Below are 23,685 nucleotides of genomic sequence, written 5' to 3'. Positions count from 1 at the left end.
CCCTCCAAAGGAAATGCAGTTACAGTTACAGGACCCAAGTTAGATTTCATCACATCTGTGGGCTGGTTCTTCCCTTTGCTGCTATCTTTACCAGCCCACAAACTAAACCCAGTGAGAGTGGTTTTACATTATCCATTTTGGATTATTTTAGTATATACTTATCCATTAGTCTATCTGACCCCTCTCCTGTACATATTTGCTATACCCAAAGGCACAAAATGCTTTTAAAAATTCCTGAGTGACTAAATGTGCCCTAACTCTCCAAGGTAGACTCTGGGCTCATCCTTCTTTGGTTCTCCCATTCAGTGCCTAAAACAAGTGCTCACCTCAAGCTCCTGGCTGACAGAAGCTACTAAGATACACTAGAGACAGAAGTATGGGATTAGGATGGAAGGTCACATGCCAGCAGACTAAGGAGCTAACAAATTAGAAAGGAGATTGGGAAGCAAAGAACAGAAAAGGAGAGAGAGGAGGATACTAAATAAAGGAAAGAGTTGAGGGAAAGAGACAACAGAAAGGAAGGGGCAACAATATGGGCCTCAAGTTAAGTGTGAATCAGCATTTCAAGGCTGCGACTAAAATAGGCAACAGGATCCTGCATTTTATAAACCACAAAGAACTGAGAAGCTGATAATTCTGCTCTCTCCTGGCCAGGGCTCAATATGTTAAAAGTGGCCTAGGAGAAAGCAAAGAGGGAATTGAAAGAAGAAGTCTAAGCAGATGAGAAGCAGTTTTTCTAGCAATTACTAAAGACCAGATGTGAGTGACTAAGGTAGTAAACATTCTAGCAGGAGAAACTGACTGAGACAGGTCCTGGAACTGGTCCTACTATATCAGCAGAGGCTCTGAACGTGATATATGAGGCTGGGCTGGAGCCAGGACACCTATGTTCCTCTCCCAGTTCTGCCACTGAGAAGCTGGGTAACTCTGGACCAATTACCGGCCTTTGATATGCCTTGATTTTCCCATCTAGTTAATTGGAGGGGTGGGAGTGGGGTTGAGTCAGGGTCTCGCTATGCAGTTCAGGCTGGCCTTGAACTCACAGCAATCCTGCCTCAGCCTCTTGAGTGTTAGGACTACAGGCCTGCATGTTTCCATCTAGTATACAGTACTCCAGCTAGAAAAACTTGCTCCGCATTCTCAGCACAGTATGAAAAATATTCTTCTCAGTCCTTTTTCTTTTCAATGGGGTTATCTCCTTACCTGAGGACTCCCGTTTCTCCAGCTTAGTTGTTCCTCCCAGCCAAGGCCAGGCCTGGAGTCCTGCCCCCACACTTCCTGCACTCTACCCCTACCAGTTTCAAGCTTAGAGCCAACCTCTCCCGGGAGTAAACTGCAACCTGAGCGACCCACTGTGAACACCCTGGAACAGAAAGATGCTTCCCAGTACAGTAACTATGACTTCGTGAGTGGAAGTCAGTTGTATTTTCTGCCTCATTGTGTCAGTTCTTTCCAGGGCTAATTCATCTGCTGGGATGAGTGAGCCTTGGCCCACAATACCCCGTTAAGTGCAGCCTATGTCCCCTACCATGGGGCAGGATTTTTTTTTTTTTTTTGAGACCAGGGCCTCCCTATGCAGTTCACGCTGGCCTTGAACTCAGGGTGTCCTCAAACTAGTGGCAATTCTCCTGCCTCTGCCTCTGCCTGGGGCAGGAATTTTGAGGCTGGCCTAGAGTGTGCCCAACTGAGGGCAGCCCAAGTCCCACCCCTCTACCCAAGCCTCCACCTTGGAACAGCACAGCCTCTACCCCAGTTCCGGGCATCCTCACCAGGCCCCACCTGCTGCTCTGGACTGTAGTGGGCAGTGAGGTGGGCCTCACAGTGGCTGCCGTGTGGGCCTGGGTCACAGTGGACGTCGGGTGGTACCAGGAGACCCTCGAGCCGGCCCTGGGTGGCCCGGGGCCCCACGCAGGGGCAGCCAAGGCAGGTTGGGAGGCCAAGGCCCGGCCCCTCCCCAGACGTCGGCAGTGGAGCATGCTGGGAATCCGCACTTCCTCTTCAGGGCCCTGCAGAAACCACAGGTCGCAGGGCTGGGCCAGCCGCCCCCTGGGGACCCAGCAGGATGGCAGAGGGCAAGGCGGGTGGTGCTGCAGGCCTCTTCGCCAAGCAGGTGCAGAAGAAGTTCAGCAGGGCCCAGGAGAAGGTAGGCAGCTGAGGCCCTGGGTGACCTGGGCTGGAGATGAGGGTCTGCAGGTACCCAGAAGGGGAGCAAAGGGTGGTTTTCCATGCTGATGTGTTTGAGAGAGAAGGGAGACCACCATCTGGTGGGGAAATGAAGGAGACAAGTCTCTTTCAGGGACCTTAACCCATAGGCTGACTCAGGAAAAGGGAAAGAAAGGAACTAATTTTGGTGCCCAGCTGTAGCGGGGTTTGTTCTCTCAGTACAGAGAGGATGGTGTTTTATAGATGATGAAATTAGAGGGTTGTCAGGTGTGGTGGCACACGCCTGTAATCCCAGCACTTGGGGGCTGAGGCAGGAAGATTGCTTCAAGTTCAAAGCTAGTCTGGGATACATAAGGGTTCAAGGCAAGCCTGGTCTAGATAGTGAGACCCTGTCTCAAAAAAAAAAGAAAAATTAGAGGGTAATTTCCCCAAGTCAACGACAGTGATGGCCAACTGTGATACCACTGAGTGCCGCTGCCTAGCTTCAGTCGGGAATCGGAGGACTAAATAATTCTTCACAATTTTTTTGGTACCTGCCTCTGCCTGGCCTGTGGGTGCTGTTTAAACGGGTGTAAGCAGCAGCATGTACAGGATCTGCTTCCTGTATCCTTGCTTTGCTGTTGGAGAGAGCCCCACCCCAGATGCTGAAGGAGCATCTTTTCAGGTTGTGTCCACCTTGGCACTGGGTAGCTTTTCTCCAGCACTAGAATTTAAGTGGGCTGCCCATCTGTAACTTGCCTGTCTTTCTAGATTATGTGTACATTTTTTAAATGTTTTAATGGGATTTTTTTTTTTTTAAGGCAAAGTTTCTTTCTTTTTTTTTTTTTTGGTTCCGGGGATCGAACTCGGGTCCTTGTGTTTGCATAGGAGGCGGCAAAACCACTGAGCTAAATCCCTGGCCCAGGATTTCTCATTTGTATGGGCCTAGAGTATTTTCTTTGCTTCTAACTTTCACCTACCAATACCCCAGTAGACAAGGTAGTATGAAATGACTGATAAGCCAGGAGAAAATGAGGAAAGATACAAAGACTTCAGATACAATACAGTATTGATTTTTCAAGGGTTCATGTAAATGCTATTCTAAATGGAAATAGCTGTATTATCTTCTCAAGGTGATGTACTGGCTTGGGCCCTGGGCTACCAGCTTGTTCTCCCAAGGGGTATTATCAACCAAGAACCCATAAATATAGGTGTATTTCATGGCTTTTAAAAGACCACAGTGGAAGAAAGGGGCTCTATACACTTTTTTCCCTGATTTTATTTTTTATATTTTTATATCTTTTGAGGTCATGTGAAAGAGAGGAAAAGTGAAAGACTTTGGCCAGTCTTTGTTACTTACTTTAACTTAACCTTGATCATTTTTTTTTTCCAAGCCTCTCTGAACACTGTCTAGTTACAAATCTGAAGACCTGAAAGAGTGCCTATGGGAAAGTCTAGCAAGAAACAGTATGGAGAGCAGAAAGTTCCCTCAGAAAAAAAGCTACACTGTAGTTGGAAAAACAAAACCCAGAAAAAGACATATCAAGGGCTGGTGGTATAGCTCAGTGATAACTTAGGAGCCTGCTAGCATGCCGGAGGTCCTGGGTTCCATCCTCACCAACACAAACCCTAAAATAAAATTTAAAAGATAAGACAGGATGTGGTGGTACATGCCTGTAATTCCAGCACTCTTCGAGGCTGAGGGAGGAAGATCAAAAGTTTGAGCCCAACCTAGGCAACTTGGTGACTGACTGAGACTCCTCTTCTCAAAAGAAGGACTGGGGATGTAGCTTAGTGTGAAGGCCCTGGGTTCAGTCCCCAGTGCCTCAAACAATAAGTAATAAAGGACAGAGCTAAGGTGTAGCTCAGTGACAGAGCAATTGCCTCATATGCATGAGGCCTTGGATTCAATTGCCAGTACTGCATAAATTAATTCATTAATAAGACATAGCAATTGATTTTTGGCTCACTCACCCTCTGTCTTCAGCAATGGAGGCAAACCTATGACACTCATGCCACAGTGAGCTGTTTGTGTCATTGAAAGCTCTAAAAAGTTCGCCATCACTGAGCCTGTCATCCATACTGTGCCCTTATGTTGGGCTTCCTCTCCTCTTTAAGCATGACTCCAAAACCTTACGTAAATAATGTCCTGCCTTGGACCTCAGTTCCTGTGTCTGTAAAAGGAGGCTGACATTCTTTGTTGTTGTTGTTTTTGTTTTGTTTTTGTCTCTTTTTTGTACCGAGGATCAAACTCGGGTCCTTGTGCTTGCAAGACAGGCAGTGTAATCACTGAACTAAATCCCCAGCCCAAGGTTGACACTCTTGATGAAACTCAATTTGGTAATACCAAGTTGAAAAAGGTAGGGGACTCCTTAAACCTCAAAGTCAAATATTTCCCAAGAGGAAAACCAGTCACCCGGCTAGCACCCGGTTTGAGCTTCCTGCCTCAAACCCTGATAAGGTAGAGAAAGAGGAGGCAACCTTGGTTCTGCCTGGGGAACTCCACCTTAAGTCTGACAGGATACTCTGAAATCAGCCTCAGGCACAGGGACAGGCAAGCACTGAACTTGAAGCAGTGCTTAGAGGTGCTGCCGGGATAAAGGGAAATGGCCTGGGAAGAGGGATCTGGCTCAGGTCAGTCAGCCCAGAGGAAGACTCCTTGAGTCTCTGGAAGTTACTGAAAGCAAGGTAAAGATAAAGAGGGAGACATTTACAGAAAAAAGAAAGGATTCGGGCCAGAGATTTAGCTCAGTGGTGCCGCCGACTGCCTCGCAAGCGCAAGGTCCCGAGTTTGATCCCCGGTACAAAAAGAAAAAAAGAAAGGATTTTCTGGAACAATTTTCAACTCTTCTGTAAGCTGTTGGATATAATCCTCTGAATAATGTTTCAAATAGCCAAATGTGTCAAATATCTAGCGCTGGTGATGGACTAGGGTCAGGAATATAACAAGTCATGATCTCTGCCTTTTGGAGCCAACACTCTAGCCGTGTGATCTCACTTCATCTCTTCAGCACTTTAAGCAAGTTGTTCGTATCCCAATTTGTATGTGTGTGATGCTGGAGATCAAATCCAGACTATGCAAATACTCTATCGTTCACTCTTCAACCCTACTATTCCAATTTCAGAAATGAGGAAACAAGTTTGAAAAGAGATTGGTAAATGGAAGAACTATTCTTGAAACCCAGGTGCCCTGGCTTTGAATTGTAACCTCAGGCTGCTCCCTTTGCAGTGTTGCTGATAAGCTAACATCTGTGCCTCCCCACTTCCTGCTGATCTTCTCTTAGGAGCAGGGCTAGCAGTAGAAACACTTTTTGCTCTGAAGAGCTGAGAATGAATGTCTGGTGACTGTTAAACACGATAAGTATGAACCATTCTTCTTGTTCTGTTTTCTGCTTCCCACCCAAACTTGTCATGAGACTGGGTTCAGACCAGCTTTATTGTATCTTTACAGTATGATACAGCCTCACATTTCAAACTATTGCTTTCACTGTTTCTGATTTCTGTGTGGCAGACCTCTCAAATCTCCCCTGAACAAGGGCATTGTTTTCCACTCCTTTGTTGGTCTTTACCTCAGTTGACTTTTATTCAACTTATATCTCAGAGGGTTTAATTCACCAAACATTTACAGGAGATTCCTTTGTTCAGGGGGCTGGTTTGAACCCAGGAGGGAATTAAGAGATGAATAAGAGGTGGCCTTACCTGCCAGAAGCTTACAATCTAGTAAAATAAAATAAAAAATAATTGACCTGAGAGACAGGTACATTTGTGGGAATTCAGAGGATGGAAAGATTTAGGAAGGGCTGAGGGAGGTTTTATAGTGGAGATTGAATTTTCAAGCAAGTGGTGAGAGCACATTCCTGCTGAGGAATGCCAGCAAGAGCAAAGCAAGGAGCCTTCAGATTCTCTCAGGCGGACTTGTGAGAAAAGCAGCTGATCTGGAGCCCAGGAAGTGGTGAGAGAAAAGGCTGGAAAAAGTATATTGAGGACATAATAAGGAAAGTCGACATTAGCATATACCCTAAGTATCTTTTTTTTTTTTTCTTTTTTTTACACAGGGGATCAAACTCAGGACCTTGCGCTTGTGAGGCAGGTGCTGGAACCACTGAGCTAAATCCCCAGCCCTCCTAAGTATCTTTATATAACCACAGTAAAATTATTAAACTTAAGAAAAAATTAACAATATTCCATAATATTATCTAACATTCAGGCCCTATTCAAATTCCTCCAATTGAGAGGATTATCTAAAATGTAATAACTGAGTATAGGGAAGGGTAATAGTGATGAACTATAAGCTGCCAAACATGTATGCAGTGATTAAAAAAAAAACAATCTACAGAACAATTAAAGGAATAGATCAATGAGCACTGAAATATCCAGATCCACCAATACTAGCATTTTGTCACATTCACTTACTAGTCTTTACTCTTGCTCTTTCTCTCTAAACATCTACATTCTTTTTTTTTGGTACCGGGGATCAAACTCAGGACCTTGCCCTTGTGAGGCAGGCGGTGGAACCACTGAGCTAAATCCCCGGCCCCTTTAAATATCTACATTCTAATTTGTTAGCTGCCAGCCCAGGCTGAGGCAGAATTTGAAGGCAGGATTTTAGGAATTGGCATTATGTGCACTTTCAATAAGAAGCAATCCAAAAGTAGAATTAATTTATTCTTTCAGCAGACATTTGTTGAGCATTTGCATATTCTGTTCCCTTAAAGGTTTCTCCTTGAGGAAAAACACCTAGAACAGTGATGGGGAGAACCTTTTAGAAAGTATCCAAACTGCAACCCCAAACCCACTTATTTATCACAAAATGCCAACACTGCAATTAAACCTGAATACTGAGGTTTTAGTTTAGAAAAAACAACTCATACATTAACATCTTTTGTCTTAAAAGAAAAACAACACACGTGCCAGAGATTCACCACCACTGACCTAGAACATAGTAGAAGTGTGTCTGACACTCAGACCTGTTGTTCACAGCAACAAATAACTTCGAGCCCAGAATCCTGAGGTATCTTTCCAGGGTGTTAACATTTGTTTTTTCACTGTTGCAGTTGAAGCTGGGAAGGTTCTCTCAGCACACACTCTCCAAGCCTTTTAACCTTGAGCCTTTTAGAGATTGGGATGATTGGCCTGTCCCAGCCATTTGCTACACTGACTCTAGACTGAGTTATTTTTCTCTTTATCTTTTCTACCCTCTCCCCCTAAGAAGATCCGAGCTGTGGGCAAAGGAAGGGAGTGGTAGCAAAAAGGAAGTAAGAATTGTACTTAGTGCTAAATGAGGTGTTTTTGCAACTTTCTGGTTGAAGACAGTGTTTTGTCAGGGGAGAGGGTGGAGCCAGGAAGATGGCAGGTTCTGCACATCCTCAAAGGGGTGGTGAGACAGACACAAACCGATGGGGCTGAACTGAAGAGGAAATACAGGCCTTTATAAGCAAAGGAGTAAAACTAGACATAATGATAGCAAATATGTATCAGGCAGCACTGAGAAGGCAATTTAATGCATAACCTCATTTAATCCTCCCAGCAATTCCAGGAGATAAATATATCTTAACGGGTGAAAGAAGACTCTGTAAACTCATGCTCCCATTATATCCTTGCAGTTACCTACTTCCTCTATGATCCAAACCCTAACAGTTCAAGTCTGACTCCAAGACCCTTGATATTAACTACTACAGAGAGAGCTCTGCAAGTGAGAGACGATAGCCCTGCCCTTGCAGCAAGATTGGAGACACTCGGGGGCCAGGGATTTAGCTCAGTGGTGTCAGCACCTGCCTGGCAAGCGCGAGGATGTGAGTTCCATCCCCCCAGTACAGGGAGTGGGCGGATGGATGGAGTGGGCGGAGACTCCACAGTTAGCCTTCTCACTCCCCAGACTTGGGGACTTTTTGTTTTCCTCCCCAGTACTGGGGATTTAACTCAGAGCCTCACATTAAGCTATATTTCACTCCTTTTTTTTTTTTGGTACCGGGGATTGAACTCAGGACCTTGCACTTGCAAGGCAGGCACCGGAACCACTAAGCTAAATCCCCAGCCCCTCCTTTATTTTTTTGATACAGGGTCTCAGTAAGCTGCTCAGGCTGACCTTGAATTTGCAATCGTCCTGCCTCAGCCTCCTGAGTAGCCGGGACTATAGGTGTGCACCGTCTTGCCTGGCTTTAAGTTTTAACTTATACAAATTCTCAGTTCTTTTTGGGGGGGTGCTGGGGACCAAACTCTGGTCCTTGCGCTTGCAAGGCAGGTGGCAGAACCACTGAGCTAAATCCCCCGCCTTCTCAGTTCTTTTTTATTAGTGCATATTTATTATATACAAAATTGTGTTCCATTGTGGCATTTTCATACCTGCATATAGCATACTTTGATCATATCACCCCTGCATTACCTTCCTCTGCCCTCCCTCTCCCTGTTCCCTTCCTTTTGTCTAATGGTCTCCTTTCTACTTTCATGTCCAGACCTGAACACTCTTGGATGTGATTCAAAGTCCTTCATAATGAGACTCCATTTTTCCTAACTCCATTTCCCATGAAACACCCTAAATAAGCCATGTCGAACCATCTCAGGAAGCTTCTATAAAGTTACTCCCATGACTTTGCTAATACTCTTGTCTGCCTGGAATCCTCTTTCCACTCTCACTCTTAATATTCGATTTCAGTCTATCAAAATCCTACTTCAAGGACCAGCCCATGGTCCTTTCCTGTATCAGCCTCACTCCTTCCTGTTAAATGACCAAGCATCTATTGGCTGGATACGGAGAGATCTAAATAAGTAAAACAAGGGCTCAATCCTTAAGGAGTCTCAATTTGGAAGAAGATATAGACAAATAAATACAAATAATAAAATAATGATAGAAATATAGAAGACAGAGTTTGTGAGCACTTAGGAGAGAAGGACTAACTTGATTAATGGGATGAAGTAGATATGGATAAGTGTTATAATGGATCTGCAGTATGAACTGGGTTTCTTTGAGACAGTTGCCTGGCAGACAAGGGCATTGCAGAAAGAAAGAACAGCATCTATCACAAGTGATAATGTGGCTTCTTCAGGAAATTAAGAAAGCTGTCATGTAGGGAGACCTGCAGGGAGAAGGAACAAAGAGAGCTGACACTTAATGAAGCGTCAGATTATTTGGACCTTTGTGCATGCTAGAGTGTGAATTGTCACTTAATGGATACGTAATGGACATTTAATAAAAGTTTATTGAGCAAGTTAGTGAGGACTCATTAAACAGTTTTAAACACAACATGGTAGACCTATTGCAGCAGGCCAGGTAAAAAACAATGAGCACATGGAATAAGCCTGTGGCAGTGAGACCAGAGAGTACAGGACGGTTTCTCGAGGTGGATGTGGACTGAGGGAGAAGTAGTTGAAGGCAACTTCTGACATTCTGAATTGGGCCTGGGAAAATGGTGGTGTTTTCTTCCAAGGGGTTACAGTAGAAGACTCAGGGTTTTCTTACCACAGGTAATCACCTTTTAACAAGTGAGTGTCCCTTCTAAGGACAGAGTCTTTTCTATCACCATCTCTTTTGCGTTAACACTGAGACTCATGTGATGGTTGGCTGTCATGTTTCCTAGTTAAGAGGAGATAGATGGATAGCATTCATTTCTAGCTAAGTCTCAAGTGTATTTTATAAGGGCTTCTCAAAGTTCCCACAAGAGCCTCAGTGAGCAAAGAACCACCTACCTACCTCTCTAACCTCATCTCTAAGAAGGATATGTGGCTATGGCTGGAAGAGGGTCTCTTAAATGAAAAATGTATTGAAGGTTCTTTTTTTATCTTAAAAGCACATTTTACATGCTTCTTCTTCAACCTTGTTTTAATATAATGCCCTCTTCCTTCCCCCTTAAAAAAGAACATTTTAAGCCAAGCCTGATGGCACAGGCCTACAGTCTCAGTACTCTAGGAAGCTGAGGCAGGAGGATGACAAGCTTAAGCCCAACCTGGGCAACTGAACTTAGTAAGACATTGTCTCAAAAAGAGGGTGAGGGGAAAAAAAGAGGGTGAGGGGTTGGGGATTAACTCAGTGCAAAGGTTCTGGGTTCAATCTTCAATGCCTGCACGCGCGCGCGCACACACACACACACAAATATTTATATGATGCTAGTTCAGTGGAAGAGTGCTTGCCTAGCCTACAGGAGGCCCTGTGTTCAATCCTTAGCACCGCAATAAATAAGCAGACACACACACTTTATGGCTGAGGTGCAGCTCAGTAGTAGAGGATGTGCTTAGCTTGTACAAGGCCCTAAATTCAGTCCCTAGCAGTACCAAAAACAAATGAAAAACCACTGTCTATTTACTTGTTTATTTACATTTTTGCTTTGTTTTGCCTTTTTGAGACAGGGTGTCACTATTTAGTTTGGGCTGGTCTTGAACTCATTAGGTAGCCCAGGATGGCCTTGAACTGGTGATGTTCCTCCTGCCTTAGCCTCCCAAGTGCTGGGATTATGGGCCTGTGCCACACACCCAGCTGATAAATACTGATATATATAACCTCTACCACACTGCTGCATACCCCCAGACCCCAATTTGAGAAGAACCAAAAATTTTGTCAGCAACATATTATATTCCTAATTCTGTTGGGCTGAGAGGAGTATGAACCTTTAGTTGCATCTACTGTAAGACCATGAGAGGAGCCAGGGGCACATGTGGCCAACAGGTAAGAGAGATTTGGCTCTAACCTTATGGGCCTTTCTGTCTTATGTCCCCAGGTACTGCAAAAATTGGGAAAAACTGTAGAAACCAAAGATGAGCGATTTGAACAAAGTGCCGGCAACTTCTACCAACAACAGGTAATCTGGAGGGTGGGGAAGGACAGATGGGTGGAAGACAGAAGGCATGAGAGCTGAGTGGCAGAAGAGCGAAGGTGCTGCACACCAAGCATCCCTACCAACCCATCCTCTCCCCAGGGCTCAGGGCCACAGGGTGACCTTCTGTTTATACTCCCCTGGGAACCAGAGAAGCTTCCCTTTCCTGTTCCTGCCGACCCGGGATTTGGGGGAACAGAGGAATGTTCTTTTCTCTTAGTGATTCCCCTCAGGACTGCCAAGGTTCAGTGGCATCTCTAGGTCCTTACACAACATCACAGTGAGCCCTTGCTACCTAAATGTTGGCGCGTATGTCTTCCCAAGGTGCCTCTCCTATCCTGGGTTTCCTCTCACCTCGATTACCCTAGAATTCCCTTGTTGCTCTTTTCGCTGTTACATCTACCCCACCTGAGCCCTTTATTTTGTAATTCCTCCATCTTTTACTTGTCATTTCCACCAAAAACCTCCTATTTTCACTGTTCCTTCTATTTCAACAGGATATTAAGGATTATTCCATACAGAAAATTTACATTAAGAAGTACATAGCCTGATGTGCCTATAATCCCAGCACTCTCGAAAGCCGAGGCAGGGGGATGGCAAGTTCAAACCCAGCTTTGGCAACTTAGCAACTGAGTAAGGCCCTGTCTCAGAATAAAAAATAAAACAAGGACTGGGAATACAGCTCACTGTGAAGGCCCTGGGTTCAATCCCTAATACTGGGAAAGAGAGAAAAAAAAAGAGCAAGTGCATAACAGGTTTAATCTCCATGAGATATTTGACTTTTTAAATTTTCCCCTTGGTACTGAGAATTTAACTCAGAGCCTTTGCACCAAGCTACATCCATAGCCCTTTTTAATTTGTTTTGTTTTTGTTTTTGTTTTTTGTTTTTTGAGACAAGGGTCTTGCTAAATCACTGCAATGCCCAGGCTGGGCTTGAACTTGCAATTCTCCTTTCTCATCCTCCCAGAGTGCTCAGGTTACAGGTATGTGCCACCATGCCAGGCAGATATTTGACTTTCCATCTACCATGTGCAAAACATTGTGCTCAGTGTTTCTAATCTCATTTAATCTTTATCTCAGGCTTGGTGATTGTCGTCCCCACTTTATAATCGAAGAAAGTCATTAAAATGACTCCCTAGTTGCAGTTTAGCTCTGGCACTACCCAGAATCAGGCCAGATTTCACAGGTTAAGGGCACATTCCCCCACAAGCCTGCCCTCACTTCAGTTACCAGCTACACACTCCTGGGTCCGGGCCACCTGGACTTCTGTTCAACTTGATAAAAATTCAGGTGTTTCTACTACCTGCTCAAGTTTTGATGACTCATAAGAATGACTGTCAGAACTCAAGAAAGTACTCTATTTACCATTATGATTGTATTATAAAGGATACAATCAGGACCAGCCAAAGGAAGAGGCGTATAAGGCGAGGTCTGGGAGGGTCCCACACCCTAAGCTCCTGAGTCTCCAGGACATAGCACACTCTCAGCCCATTAATACAGGATTATTCAGGCGAGCTTCGGTGTCCAGAATTCTCATTGTAATTTCTTTATGTATTGAACCACTGGCTATGTGATTGACCTCAAATCTCTAGCTTCCCTCCCCTCCCCAGAGGTCAGGTTGATAATACCTGTCTCAAAGCCTGGACCCTCGAATCACATGGTTCATTGTTCTAGTCTGCCCAGCCACCACCCTGAGTCATCTAGTTAGTATAAACCCAGGTGTGGTCTTAGGAGATCACCACGAATAACATAGACATAGGATGTAGAGGTTATTTCCCTGGAGCTGGGGACAAAAACTAGCCAAATTCTGTATATACACTATCAGTTAGTTGAATTATATGGAAAATAATTATTAAAATTGTAGTTAAAGTATATTAACTATATCCTTTTATGTAATACAGTAGCTGATTGTATATCAGAATCATTTGGGAATTTTAAAAATAATTTTCAAATTTTTATTAGTATATGTTTGCAGTACATAGAGAATACATTCTTTGTGGGGAGTTGGTGGTATATAACACATTGTAATTCTTTTTACTTCCCCTCTCTTCAATCCCCCTTCCCTCCAACTCTTGGTCCCCTTCAATTTGGGAAATACTTAAAAATACAAGGTCTTAGCTGAGTGCAGTGGTACACATCTGTAATTCCAGCACTCTAAGAGGCTGAGGCAGGAGGATCACGAGTTCATGCCCAGCTTTGGCAGCTTAACAACTGAGTAAGAACCTATCTCAAAATAAAAATTAAAAAGGGTTGGGCATATAGCTCAAAGCAAAGGCCCTGTGTTCAATCCCTAGTGCCCCATCTGTGCACACACACCCCACACACACACACACACACACGCACACGCAGAGCAAGGTCTCTGGAAATAGGGCCTAACATCTTACTTTTCAATTTTTTTTTTTTTTGGAGTCAGGGTCTCACTATATAGTCCAGGCTGGCCTTGAACTCACTGTGTAGCCCAGGGTGGCCTTGAACACACAGCAGTTCTCCTGCCTCAGCCTCCAAATGCTGGGATTACAGTAGTGTACTGCCACACCCCACTTAAACATTTTTAGTGGAAAATTTCAAATACAACAAAGGAAGAGAAATTTGCATAATGAATCCTCATGTACCAATCACCCAGCTTCAGTAATTTATCAAATCATGGGCAATCTCATTTTATCTATGTCTCTACTTACTTTTGTCTTATCCTTGATTTTTAAAAAAAATTTGGCGCAAATTTTATTTTTTTAAAAAATGTTTCTTAGTACATGTTTGCAGTCCAAAATGATGACATTCCTCGTGGGGTGGGGAGTCCTAAGTACATAACACACGTGAATTCTTTTTCATACCCTTCCTTTCCCCCTCCCTCCCCTCCCTCCACCCCTTGGATCCCTTCCCTTTCTTGTACATCGCACGTAATGGTCACGGTCTTCATGGGAAGTCGGTACATACACACAGCACATCTCAGTTCCTTCTTTATCTCAGTCCCCTCCCCTGCCTCCTGCCTGCCTCCATCTTTTGGTCCCCTTTCCACATGCAAAAGACCTATCTTGCTATTTTCTATTATCTATCTCATATTTTACTCTCTATTTACATTTTGGGTTTCTCATATAAGAGAGACCATGCAGCATTTTGGTTTTGGTTTTGGGGGAGTTTTTTGAAACAAGGTTTCACTGTGTACTTCAGGCTGCCCTTGAACTCACAGCGATCCTCTTGGCTCAGACTCCCAAGCACTGAGACTATAGGTGTGTGCCACCACACCCAGGAGAGACCATGCAATATTTAAACTCATGTGTCTGATTTATTTCACTTGACATTATGGTCTCAAAGGGCATCCATTTTCCTACAGATGACTCAAGTTTATCTTTTATGGCAGAGTAGTACTACATGGTATATAAATGTCACATTTTCTTTGTCCATTCATCTGTTGATGGATATATAGGCCACTTCCAAGTTTTAGCTATTGTGATTTGTGCTGCTGTAAACATGGATATGCGCATGCCATTTTAATATGATGTCTTTAACTCTTTCAGGAAGATGCCTAGAAGGGAAATACCTGGGTCAAATGGAATTCATACTTTTAGTTTTTTGAGGAACTGCCATACTGATATCTGTAATGGTTGTACTAACTTACACTCCCACCAACAAGGTAGAAGGGTTCCTTTCTCCCCATAGCCTCTCCAGCATTTATTTTTTGATTTCTTTAGGATGGCCATTCTTTCTGGAGTTAGATAGAATCTCAGTGTTGTTTTAATGTGCTTTTTTCTAATTCCCAGAGATGATGAACATTTTTTCATATGTTTTTTTTCGTATCTTGATTGGTCATTTGTACTTCTTCTGAGAAGTGTCTGTTCATTTCAGTTGCCCATTTTTTGATTGGGTCTTTTATTTTGCGAGGTCTAATTTTTTTTGAGTTCTTTGTATATTCTAGATGTTAGTCTCTGTCTGAGGAATAGCTGGCAAAAATTTTTTTTCCCATTGTATAGGTTGTCTCTTCACTCTGTTCATTGTTTCCTTATGCAATTGGTGTTCTGTTCAGAAAGTTCTCACCTATGCCTATGTCTTCAGTAGTTTTACTTATTTTATCTTTCAGCAGGTTAAGTGTTTCTGTTTTAATATTTAGATCTTTGATCCATTTTGATTTTAGTTTAGTAGATGGTGAGAGATAAGGGTCTAGTTTCAGTCTCCTGCATGTGGATGGCCAGGTTTCCCAGGGTCCCATCCTTGATTTTTACGAAGCAAATTCCAGGTATCATTTCATTCATAAAATTTTCATTTTCCATCTCTAAAGAGTAAGACTGTTAAAATGGAACCACAATACCTGAAAATGTTTTTTTTATAAAAACATTTGCTCATTACAACACAGCAGAAAGTACATCAAGAAAAAAGAGAAGCTTGGCTGAAGACAGCTCAGTAGAGCAGAGAACTTGGCTAGCATAGGGGAGAGGCCCTAGGTTAGATTTCCGACATTGCCAAAAAGAAAATGAACTTAAAAATGGTAATGAGTTCACACTTCCTAAGCTACAACCACTGCTGTCTTATATCCTTACAATTATTTTGTTTTATATATATATATATATGATACCTAGATCTATTTAGAATAAATAATTACAAAAATGAGATTATGCCATGCCTGTTTTTTGTTTAGCTTTGTTTTGTACTGGGATTCAAGGCAAGGGATTGAAGTTATTTTTAAAGCCATGCAAATAGTTTTGCAACTTGCTTTTTTTTTTTTTGGTACCGGGGATTGAACTCCGGTCCTTGCGCTTGTGCAGCAGATGACGAAACCACTGAGCTAAATCCTCGGCCCGCTTGCTTTTTTTTTTGAGACAGGGTCTCACTCTGTAATTCAGGCTGCCCTCAAACTCCCAGAGATCCTCCTGCCTCAACCTCCCAAGTGCTGGAATTATAGGCGTGAGCCACTATGTCTGGCACTAGTTTTAGGGTTTTGGTTTTTTTCATTTAACAACGTCATACAAGTATCTTGTCAGATATCCCAGATTAACTATTCCACCAAAATGTATGTTGTAGTGCTACCTAAAAAAAAAATTAGCACCATTCCTTAATATAAAATACCCAATTGAGCCGGGCATGGTGGCCCATGCCTGTAATCCTAGCACTCAGGAGGCTGAGGCAGGAGGATCGCTGTGAGTTTGAGGACATCCTGAGCTACATACTGAGTTCAAGACTAGCCTGAACTACACAATGAAACCCTGTCTCAAAAAAAATTTTTTTTAATTAAGCCAGTAATGGTAACACATAGCTGCAATCCCAGCTACTCTTTTAGGCAAAGGCAGGAGAATTGTAAATTTAAGACTAGCCTGGGCAATTTAGTGAGACCTTGTCTCAAAATAAAATTTAAGAAGGGTAGGGATGTAACTCAGTGGTAGAGTGCCTTCCTAGCAGACATGAGTCCCTAGGTTCAGTTCCCAATACCACCAAAAAAAAAAAAATTTCGATCAAGAGGGTGTTGTTCATTAGTAGTGTACTCGCCTAGCATGTACAAGGCCCTGGGTTCCATGCTTAGCACTGCAAAAAAAAAAAAAAAAAAAAAAAAGCCAGTGTTCAAATTCCCCTGATTGAGTCATCTGTTTTTTAAGTTTAAATCAGCAGTTTATTGACATGTTTAAACCTCTTGGGTCTAAAGTAAAATCTTTTAATCTATAGATTCCAATCCCTCCCTAACTGCAGTTCATTTATTGATGAGCCCATGTTGTTTGTGCCACAGTTCTGCACAGTCTGTGCCTTCCTGATTAAATCCTCATGAGATTAACATCTCCCTGTCTCATTTATTTTCTATAAATTGATAGGTTTAGAGGCTCAATGAAATTTAGGTTTTTGTTTATGTTTGGGTGGCAAGAATACTTTACAAGTGTTACGGTATTCTTCTATCATGAGGCACATAGAGTCTGGTTGTCCTCTTTTTTTGTGTGTGATATTAACAGCCGTTGGTGATCATTAATTGGGTAATCAACTTTTTATTAATAGTTTCTCCCATAACTCCCAACTTCCTGGCTTATTTTCAAGGCCTTGCTTCTTGCCTAGGTGCCTGGTCAAATTTCCATAGGTGAATTTTCTTTGAAGCTCTGTTTTCTTTCCCCTTATCCTCTCTTCAAAACATACTGCATAGGAAGAATTATTTATCTCAAATAGCACTTTAATCTCTTACTTCTGGTACTGACAGCTGCTTCCAATTTATTGCCTTCAAAATCAAATCTAAAGCCTAGTTTCATCTTTCCCTCTTAGACCGCCATTGGATCAAGCACTTTGAGCATTTGGCTCAGGGTTTGGTCACACTATTTTTTGCTTGTTTTGCTGAGTTGTTTGGGTTTGTCTAAGTCCATTTTCTCTAGCAAGTAGGGAACTTCAGGAAAGGACCTTCTTCTCTATCCTCAGTACCCTGGTTTCACAGGATCTAGCTCTTTCTGGTTACGACAAGCTTCCACAGTCAGTGGTTCATTAGCTGAGGGCTGGGACTGTTTGTATAAGGGGCGAGAAGGACTGACTCAGACTCTTTACGGCAATACCAAGAATTTGGCAAGGTTTCAGAGAGCAGAAATAATAAAATCATGAGATCTACAGCTAGGAATGGCCTTACCCTGCATTTATACAGTAGGTGAGGAAACTGAAGCCAGAATAGTGGAATAACTTGCTAGTTGAGAGTTGAGCCAAGTTGCTTGACTCCCAAACAAAAGTTCCTAAGACTATGAGTGTCACATCTGTCAGGAAAGGAAAAGATGGTAGAATTGATCAGCCTGGAGCCATTTCAGGTCAGAGAAGTAAAATGATAACCAGTGCTGTTCCATCTTCCTGGACCTCACCTCCTTCCACAATCACCACCTCCACACACCTTCCCATCCATCATCTCTTCAGGGGACAGAACAAGAATGTGAAGGAAGAACTTGGTGACTAAGAGACAATTCTCAAACACAGAAATGGAGGCAGGCTCAGTGAGGTGCAGTGGCAGGCAGGTGGCATTCACATTTTCTAACTAGGGAACTGATTTTGAACAGTACACAGTCATATATGATATATGATGGGCTTGATTTCTGATATTTTTCAGGCCATATGATACCTACTGGGGAAAACTAGGAATTTCATTTGTAGAAATTATGCAAGATAGTTTAACAGTTTTTATTACTCAAATATATTTTTTTAAAACAGGTTTTTATGGTGTAGTAAAAAGTTAAATCTATATTATTTTCTTTCAAAAAGAATTTGAGCCAGGAGTGGTGGCACATGCCTGAAATTCCAGTGCTTTTGAGAGTCTGAGTCAAGAGGATCACCATGAGTTTGAGCCCAACCTGAGCTACATAATGAGTTCAAGGCCAGCCTGAATGACATAGCAAGACCCCGTCTCAAAAACAAACAAATAAACAACAACGAAAGAATTTGAAATCCTTATTCAGTTTAATAATCTCCAGTGTAGGAACCACCCTACGATCTCAGACCTGATCAAGGGGTGACAAGAATGAAAAGCAAAGAAACACAGAATGAAATTAAAATCTGGAGGGCCGGGGGCTCATGTCTCCCTTCAACACAGAGCCCCGAGTGACTGGCGCACCTTGGCTTTACACACTCAGACATGGGCACAAGCAATTAGAGTTCCCCAGGATTCATGTGTCTCCCACCCTCCATGGTAGTGGTCAGGATAAACAACTTAACTTTTAGGTGTTTTTACTTTTCCCTGCAGCATGTCAGCATGCTTGCATGCCTCTTTCTTCTGGTGCTCACCGAGGAGGCCAATTAGGCCTCAGTCTTTCTATCTGGTCTCCCACACGCCAGGATTTTTTCAAAACTCTTCAAAAACTTAATTATCACAATTTAAAAACTCACAAACTTGTACCTGCCATATTCATGATTATTTGTTTATTTAATTTGGCCTTTTGAGAAAAGGTCTCACTATTTAGTTCAGCTGGCCTTCAGCTCACTATGCAGCCCAGGCTGGCTTTGAATTCACAGCAGTCCTCCTGCCTCAGCCTCCCAAATGCTGGGATTACAGGCATGTGCCACCATGCTCAGCTGCATATCCGTGTTTAAAAGACATTGTATAGAGGGCTGGGGATTTAGCTCAGTGGTTTCACTGCCTGCTGCGCAAGCGCAAGGACCCAAGTTCGGTACCAAAAAAAAAAAAAGACATTGTGTACAATGCCACTTAACATCTTAGACTCTGTAAACATTTTTATGCGAATAAAAAAGGAAGAAGGACATGATATATCCTTCCTGGTTCCATTTCTGAATTTTGTAAACTGTCTGTCTCCATTATACTATTGAAAGTGCTTTCTCAAAGTCACTAGTGACCTCCAATTACCAAGTCCAGTGGCTTTACTAATTTTTCTTGCATTTAGACTTCTCTGTAGCATCGGACTCTTTGCTGATCGTTTCTCTGATGTTCTTTTTGATCCTCACTTGCTGTGATGCAGTGCACAATCCCCCTTCTTCCGGCTCTGGCAATACTTTCAACTCCTTCAAGACGATCTGTGTCCTTGTAGCCCTCCAACCTGGCTTTCAGCCATTTGAGAGGGACTTCCAACCTGAGGTATGGTCAAAATTTGGACTGGCTTACAAGTGAACTCTGGAGACAAGAAGATAGTAGAAACAATTAGTCCAGTTTCCTTTGTTTATTTGTCCAAGTAGAACTAGGTTTTCTGCTGCGGAAATTAAATAATAGTGACCTTACTCCTAGGGAAAACTTTTAAGTCATTAGATATAATTTTCTGAATTTTCATCTTTTTGCTCATAATTTTTTATACTTTTGATATGATTAATAGCCTGTCTAGTAGTGAACGAGTGCACAAAAAGTACGGTATTTCATAGTGTACTGTATAACATACCTTATTTTCAAATACTCTATCTGCTGAACTGGTCTGTTCTGACCAAGGCGAGTTCTGTGGAGTGACCTATGAGAAAAAATATATGTTGAAAACTGTCTTCAAATATGTGCGGAGGAAAAATTAGATCTACTCTGTGGGTACAGAAGACCAACCTAAGACTGATGGGCAAAAGTTTTAATAGAGCTATTTAAAAATGAAGTTGTAGCTGGGCATTGTGATGCATACTTGTAATCCTAGTACTCAGGAGACTGGGGAAGGAGGATTGTGAGCTACATAGCAAGACCCCCCTCTCAAAAGAAGTGAACAAATGAAGCAACCGCCTCTCAGGCAAGAGGTTACTAGTTTCTGTTCCTGGAAGTATTTAAGAAGCAAAACCTAAATCAGCTGGGCCGGGGATTTAGCTCAGTGGTTCTGTCGCCTGCCTCGCAAGCACAAGGTCCTGAGTTTGATCCCCAATCCCTGATACCAAAAAAAAAAGCTAAACCAATAAACGTCAGAGTTATAGTAAAAGCATTTCATCATCAGGTGGAGATTTGAAACTCTAACTCTCTTTTTTTTGGTACCGGAGATTGAACTCGGGACCTTGCACTTGCAAGGCACAAAGCAGAACCACTGAGCTAAATCCCCCCCCAAAACTCTTAACTCTTAAGTGATACCTTCCTCTCCTTCTGCCACTTGTTTTCTTTTTCTTTCTTTCTTTTTTTTTTGAGACAGGCTCATTACGTTACCAATACTGGCCTCAAACTTCTGGGCTCAACTGATCTTCCTGTTTCAGAGTCCTGAATGCCTGGGACTACAGTGCACCGTGCCCAACTTCCCTGTTTTTCAGAAAGAGGAATCCTATTCTGCATTTGGGTATTCTGGTAAAAAAAAAAAGTACGAGAATTCAGACGTAAGAGGAAAGATAGAATCAGGGATAGATAGTAGAACTATAGCAGAAGACATTGGAGTTGAACAAAAGGAGAATCAGTGACTAGGCACATGGGAGAAGGATAAGCAGGTGACTGCTAGAAGGGTAAAGTGAAGCAAGGCAAAAGCTGGTGGGAGTGGGGGGAGGAATGTCTGTGTGAGTCTCCAGAGAAGGAAATAGCCTTATATCTGCAGAAGATGCCAGCAGTTTACCCTGAGAGCAGAGTGTGAGCCAGAGGACTACATAGATCAGAGGCGGTGAAACCATGGCACATGGGGCACCGCAGGCTGTTTGTGTCACTGAAAGCTCTGAAAGGTTCTCTCTCCATCACTGACATAAAGTGTATCAAATGGAAGACACTTAAATTTCATCCGAAGAGCTTGGGTACAAGATCCTGTTCACTGGGAGGGAGAACAAACAGAAGAAAGAAGCTGTGCCAGTGCACTGAAACTTCTAGCAACTGTCCCACTTAGAAGCTGGCCTGTAACTTTAGGGTAAAAATTAATTTTTAACAGTTGTGAATATTTCAAGAAATACCAGGAGTGAGTTATGCATTTGATGTACTTTTCCACTTTGATCTCTAGGGCATCTTTTAAAATACATCTCTTTAGTCACTAAAGCTACTTTTCCCTTTCAGACGGAAGGCCACAAGCTGTACAAGGACTTGAAGAACTTCCTAAGTGCAGTCAAAGGTGGGTATTATAGCACAGGAGAATCTAGAGGGCATTTATTCAGATGCTAAGAGGTCAGGGAGTGGAAAAATCAACCAACCCAGGTACTTAACACTTGTTTGCTCTTGGCTCCTGGAACTCTCTGGGCCTAAGAGGAGTGACATTTCCTATCCCAGTCCTATCCAGCTTCCCTCACTGATAACGTAACCTTCTCAGTTTGTCCTTCTAAGCCACTGATTTGTTACCCATGTGATTACATCAGATTACCTTTTGGAAAACTTGATGGTAGCACTGAGTTCTCTCTTTCAGTGATGCATGAAAGTTCAAAGAGAGTGTCAGAGACGCTGCAGGAGATCTACAGCAGCGAGTGGGATGGGCATGAGGAGCTGAAGGCCATCGTAGGGGTAAGAGTAGTTTGGGCTTTGTGACTCTTCACCACATACTTCCGTACTCATCTCAACCGCAGCTGAGCTTCTCTATCCAAGAGAATATGGAAACAAAGATTCTAGTTCACATTGTCCATTTGTGTAGCCTCAAGTGACCGGGTGCTGGGAAGAAGCAGCAACATGAAGATAAAAATAAATTTTCTCTTATCTGTAGATTTTCCTGGTTTTGACCCTTTTCCCCTCTTTAACACTTTATGAAAGTTTTACTTCCTGAAGATTGGTTATTTTTGGATACCAACCTTATTCAGTTAATTACTCCCAAGCTTCCCTACATGCTAAGCTGTAGCATCCAGGTCTCTGAACATATGTGCCTGTTCTTCATCCCTAATGTATGCCTAGTCTCACATAGGGCAGTTCCTCGGGACAGGGCTGTCTCCTTCCTGCAACTCTTCCCCAAAATCCAACAAGATAGTCTAAGCATAGTACTACAAAAAAAGTTTTTCTGCCAGGAGAGTGTGGGTACTTCCCTGGTGGGCACTTGAGAAGTGGAGCCCTCACCAGCCTCTGCCTCCATCCTACAGAATAATGATCTCCTTTGGGAAGACTATGAAGAGAAATTGGCTGACCAGGCTTTGAGGACCATGGAAAACTATGTAGCTCAGTTCAGCGAAATTAAGGTACTTGATTTACAAAATGGAGTCAAGGTTGTATATGACCCATACCAGTTAGAAAACGTGTTCAGGTTAAATGATATAAGGAGCATTAGAGTCCATGGTTAGGAATGAAGTTACATAGGTAAGGAAAAAGATTAAGGTCGAGAATTAGACAGAAGATTAGAATGGAAGGTTAGAGGTAGCATGAAAGTGATGTTTAAACCTAGATTTCAGTGAGCTAGCTTTGGGCTCGGTGGATCAGTGAATAAAATCTGGGTCAGGGTATCCCTTTCAGATGTGAGAAACAGTTGATGGAAAGAAAGAAGAGGAAGCTTCAAATACTTGCAACTCTTGTTAGATGAAAGGAACTCAGTCTGTTCTGAACTGCTTGAGAAGGCAGAATTAGAATTTAGCTGTTTATTCAACTAAATTTATGAAACATCTGTTTGGCACAGTACTGATTTTAGCTTAAGAGGAAGAAATTGGACAGAGGCAAACTTAAGTTTCCAAACTTAACATTAAAGATTAAGTTTCAGCCAGGTGTGATAGCACATACTTGTAATCCTACTACTTGGGAGGCTGAGACAAAAGAATGGCAAGTTCAAGGCCAGCCAAGGCAACTCAGTGAGACCTCAAAATAAAAGAGCTGGGGATATACTCCCTGGGTTCAATCCCCAGTCAGAGACAGACAGAGACAGAGACAGAGACAGAGATCGATTTTTAAAAATGAAATATACTGTAAGGTAGCTGTTCTCTGCTTAGGCAGAAGGCAAACTACTTCTTACCTTCGATATTTTAGAGGAGCTTTGTGTACCCTATAGGAAGTTGGACAAGATAATCACTAATCTTTTCAAATATCCTTTTCAAATTATCTTTTCAAATTCTGTGATTGAGAAGATGAGGTGGACCAATGACAGAATTCGCCTCTTCCTGATATAATCTAATTTGGGTGGGATTGAGTAGATTTTCTGTCACTCCTTAGTGTACATTAGTTTTTAGAGCACTTTCTTTCCCCCCCATACCAGGGATCGAACTCAGTACCTTGTACTTTCGAGGCAGGTGTGATGCCGCTGAGCTAAATCCCTGGCCCTTAGAGCACTTTATATTCAGCATTTGGTCTTTAAAGTAATGCTTGTTGGGACAGGGAGCAGATGAGGCTCCTGGAGCTCCGAAAGAGATACGTGGGGGAAAAATCTGTATGCCTTGCCATATGCCACAGGGCTGACGAATGGCAGATTTGGGATGAAGACCCAAAACGCCTTTCAATTTAGTGGTATTCCAGGTTGTTTCTCCTAGAGGCTGA

The 23,685-nt window shown here is 42.7% G+C and overlaps 1 protein-coding gene across 3 annotated transcripts in view; it reads left to right on the top strand.

Moving 5' to 3' along the window:
- Positions 1-1,981: 1,981 nt before the first annotated feature.
- Positions 1,982-23,685, top strand: part of Bin2 (bridging integrator 2) — a 36,724-nt gene continuing 15,020 nt past the window's right edge. The window contains exons 1-6 of one of the 3 annotated variants that reach the window (XM_087200150.1): positions 2,035-2,143; positions 10,851-10,931; positions 20,477-21,166; positions 21,310-21,364; positions 21,653-21,747; positions 22,311-22,406. In XM_087200150.1, the coding sequence (XP_087056276.1) occupies positions 21,655-21,747; positions 22,311-22,406 (189 nt within the window). In that variant the 5' untranslated portion in view covers positions 2,035-2,143; positions 10,851-10,931; positions 20,477-21,166; positions 21,310-21,364; positions 21,653-21,654. Of the gene's footprint in view, positions 2,144-10,850; positions 10,932-20,476; positions 21,167-21,309; positions 21,365-21,652; positions 21,748-22,310; positions 22,407-23,685 lie in introns of all 3 variants that reach the window. The other 2 variants (XM_087200149.1, XM_087200148.1) reach the window with 2 other exon arrangements.

This window comes from Heterocephalus glaber, unplaced genomic scaffold (assembly GCF_053883595.1).
Source record: "Heterocephalus glaber isolate CG9 unplaced genomic scaffold, H.glaber_assembly_v1.0 deba00001733, whole genome shotgun sequence".
Lineage (NCBI taxonomy): Eukaryota > Metazoa > Chordata > Mammalia > Rodentia > Bathyergidae > Heterocephalus > Heterocephalus glaber.
This window is presented reverse-complemented; position numbering and strand designations above follow the sequence as displayed.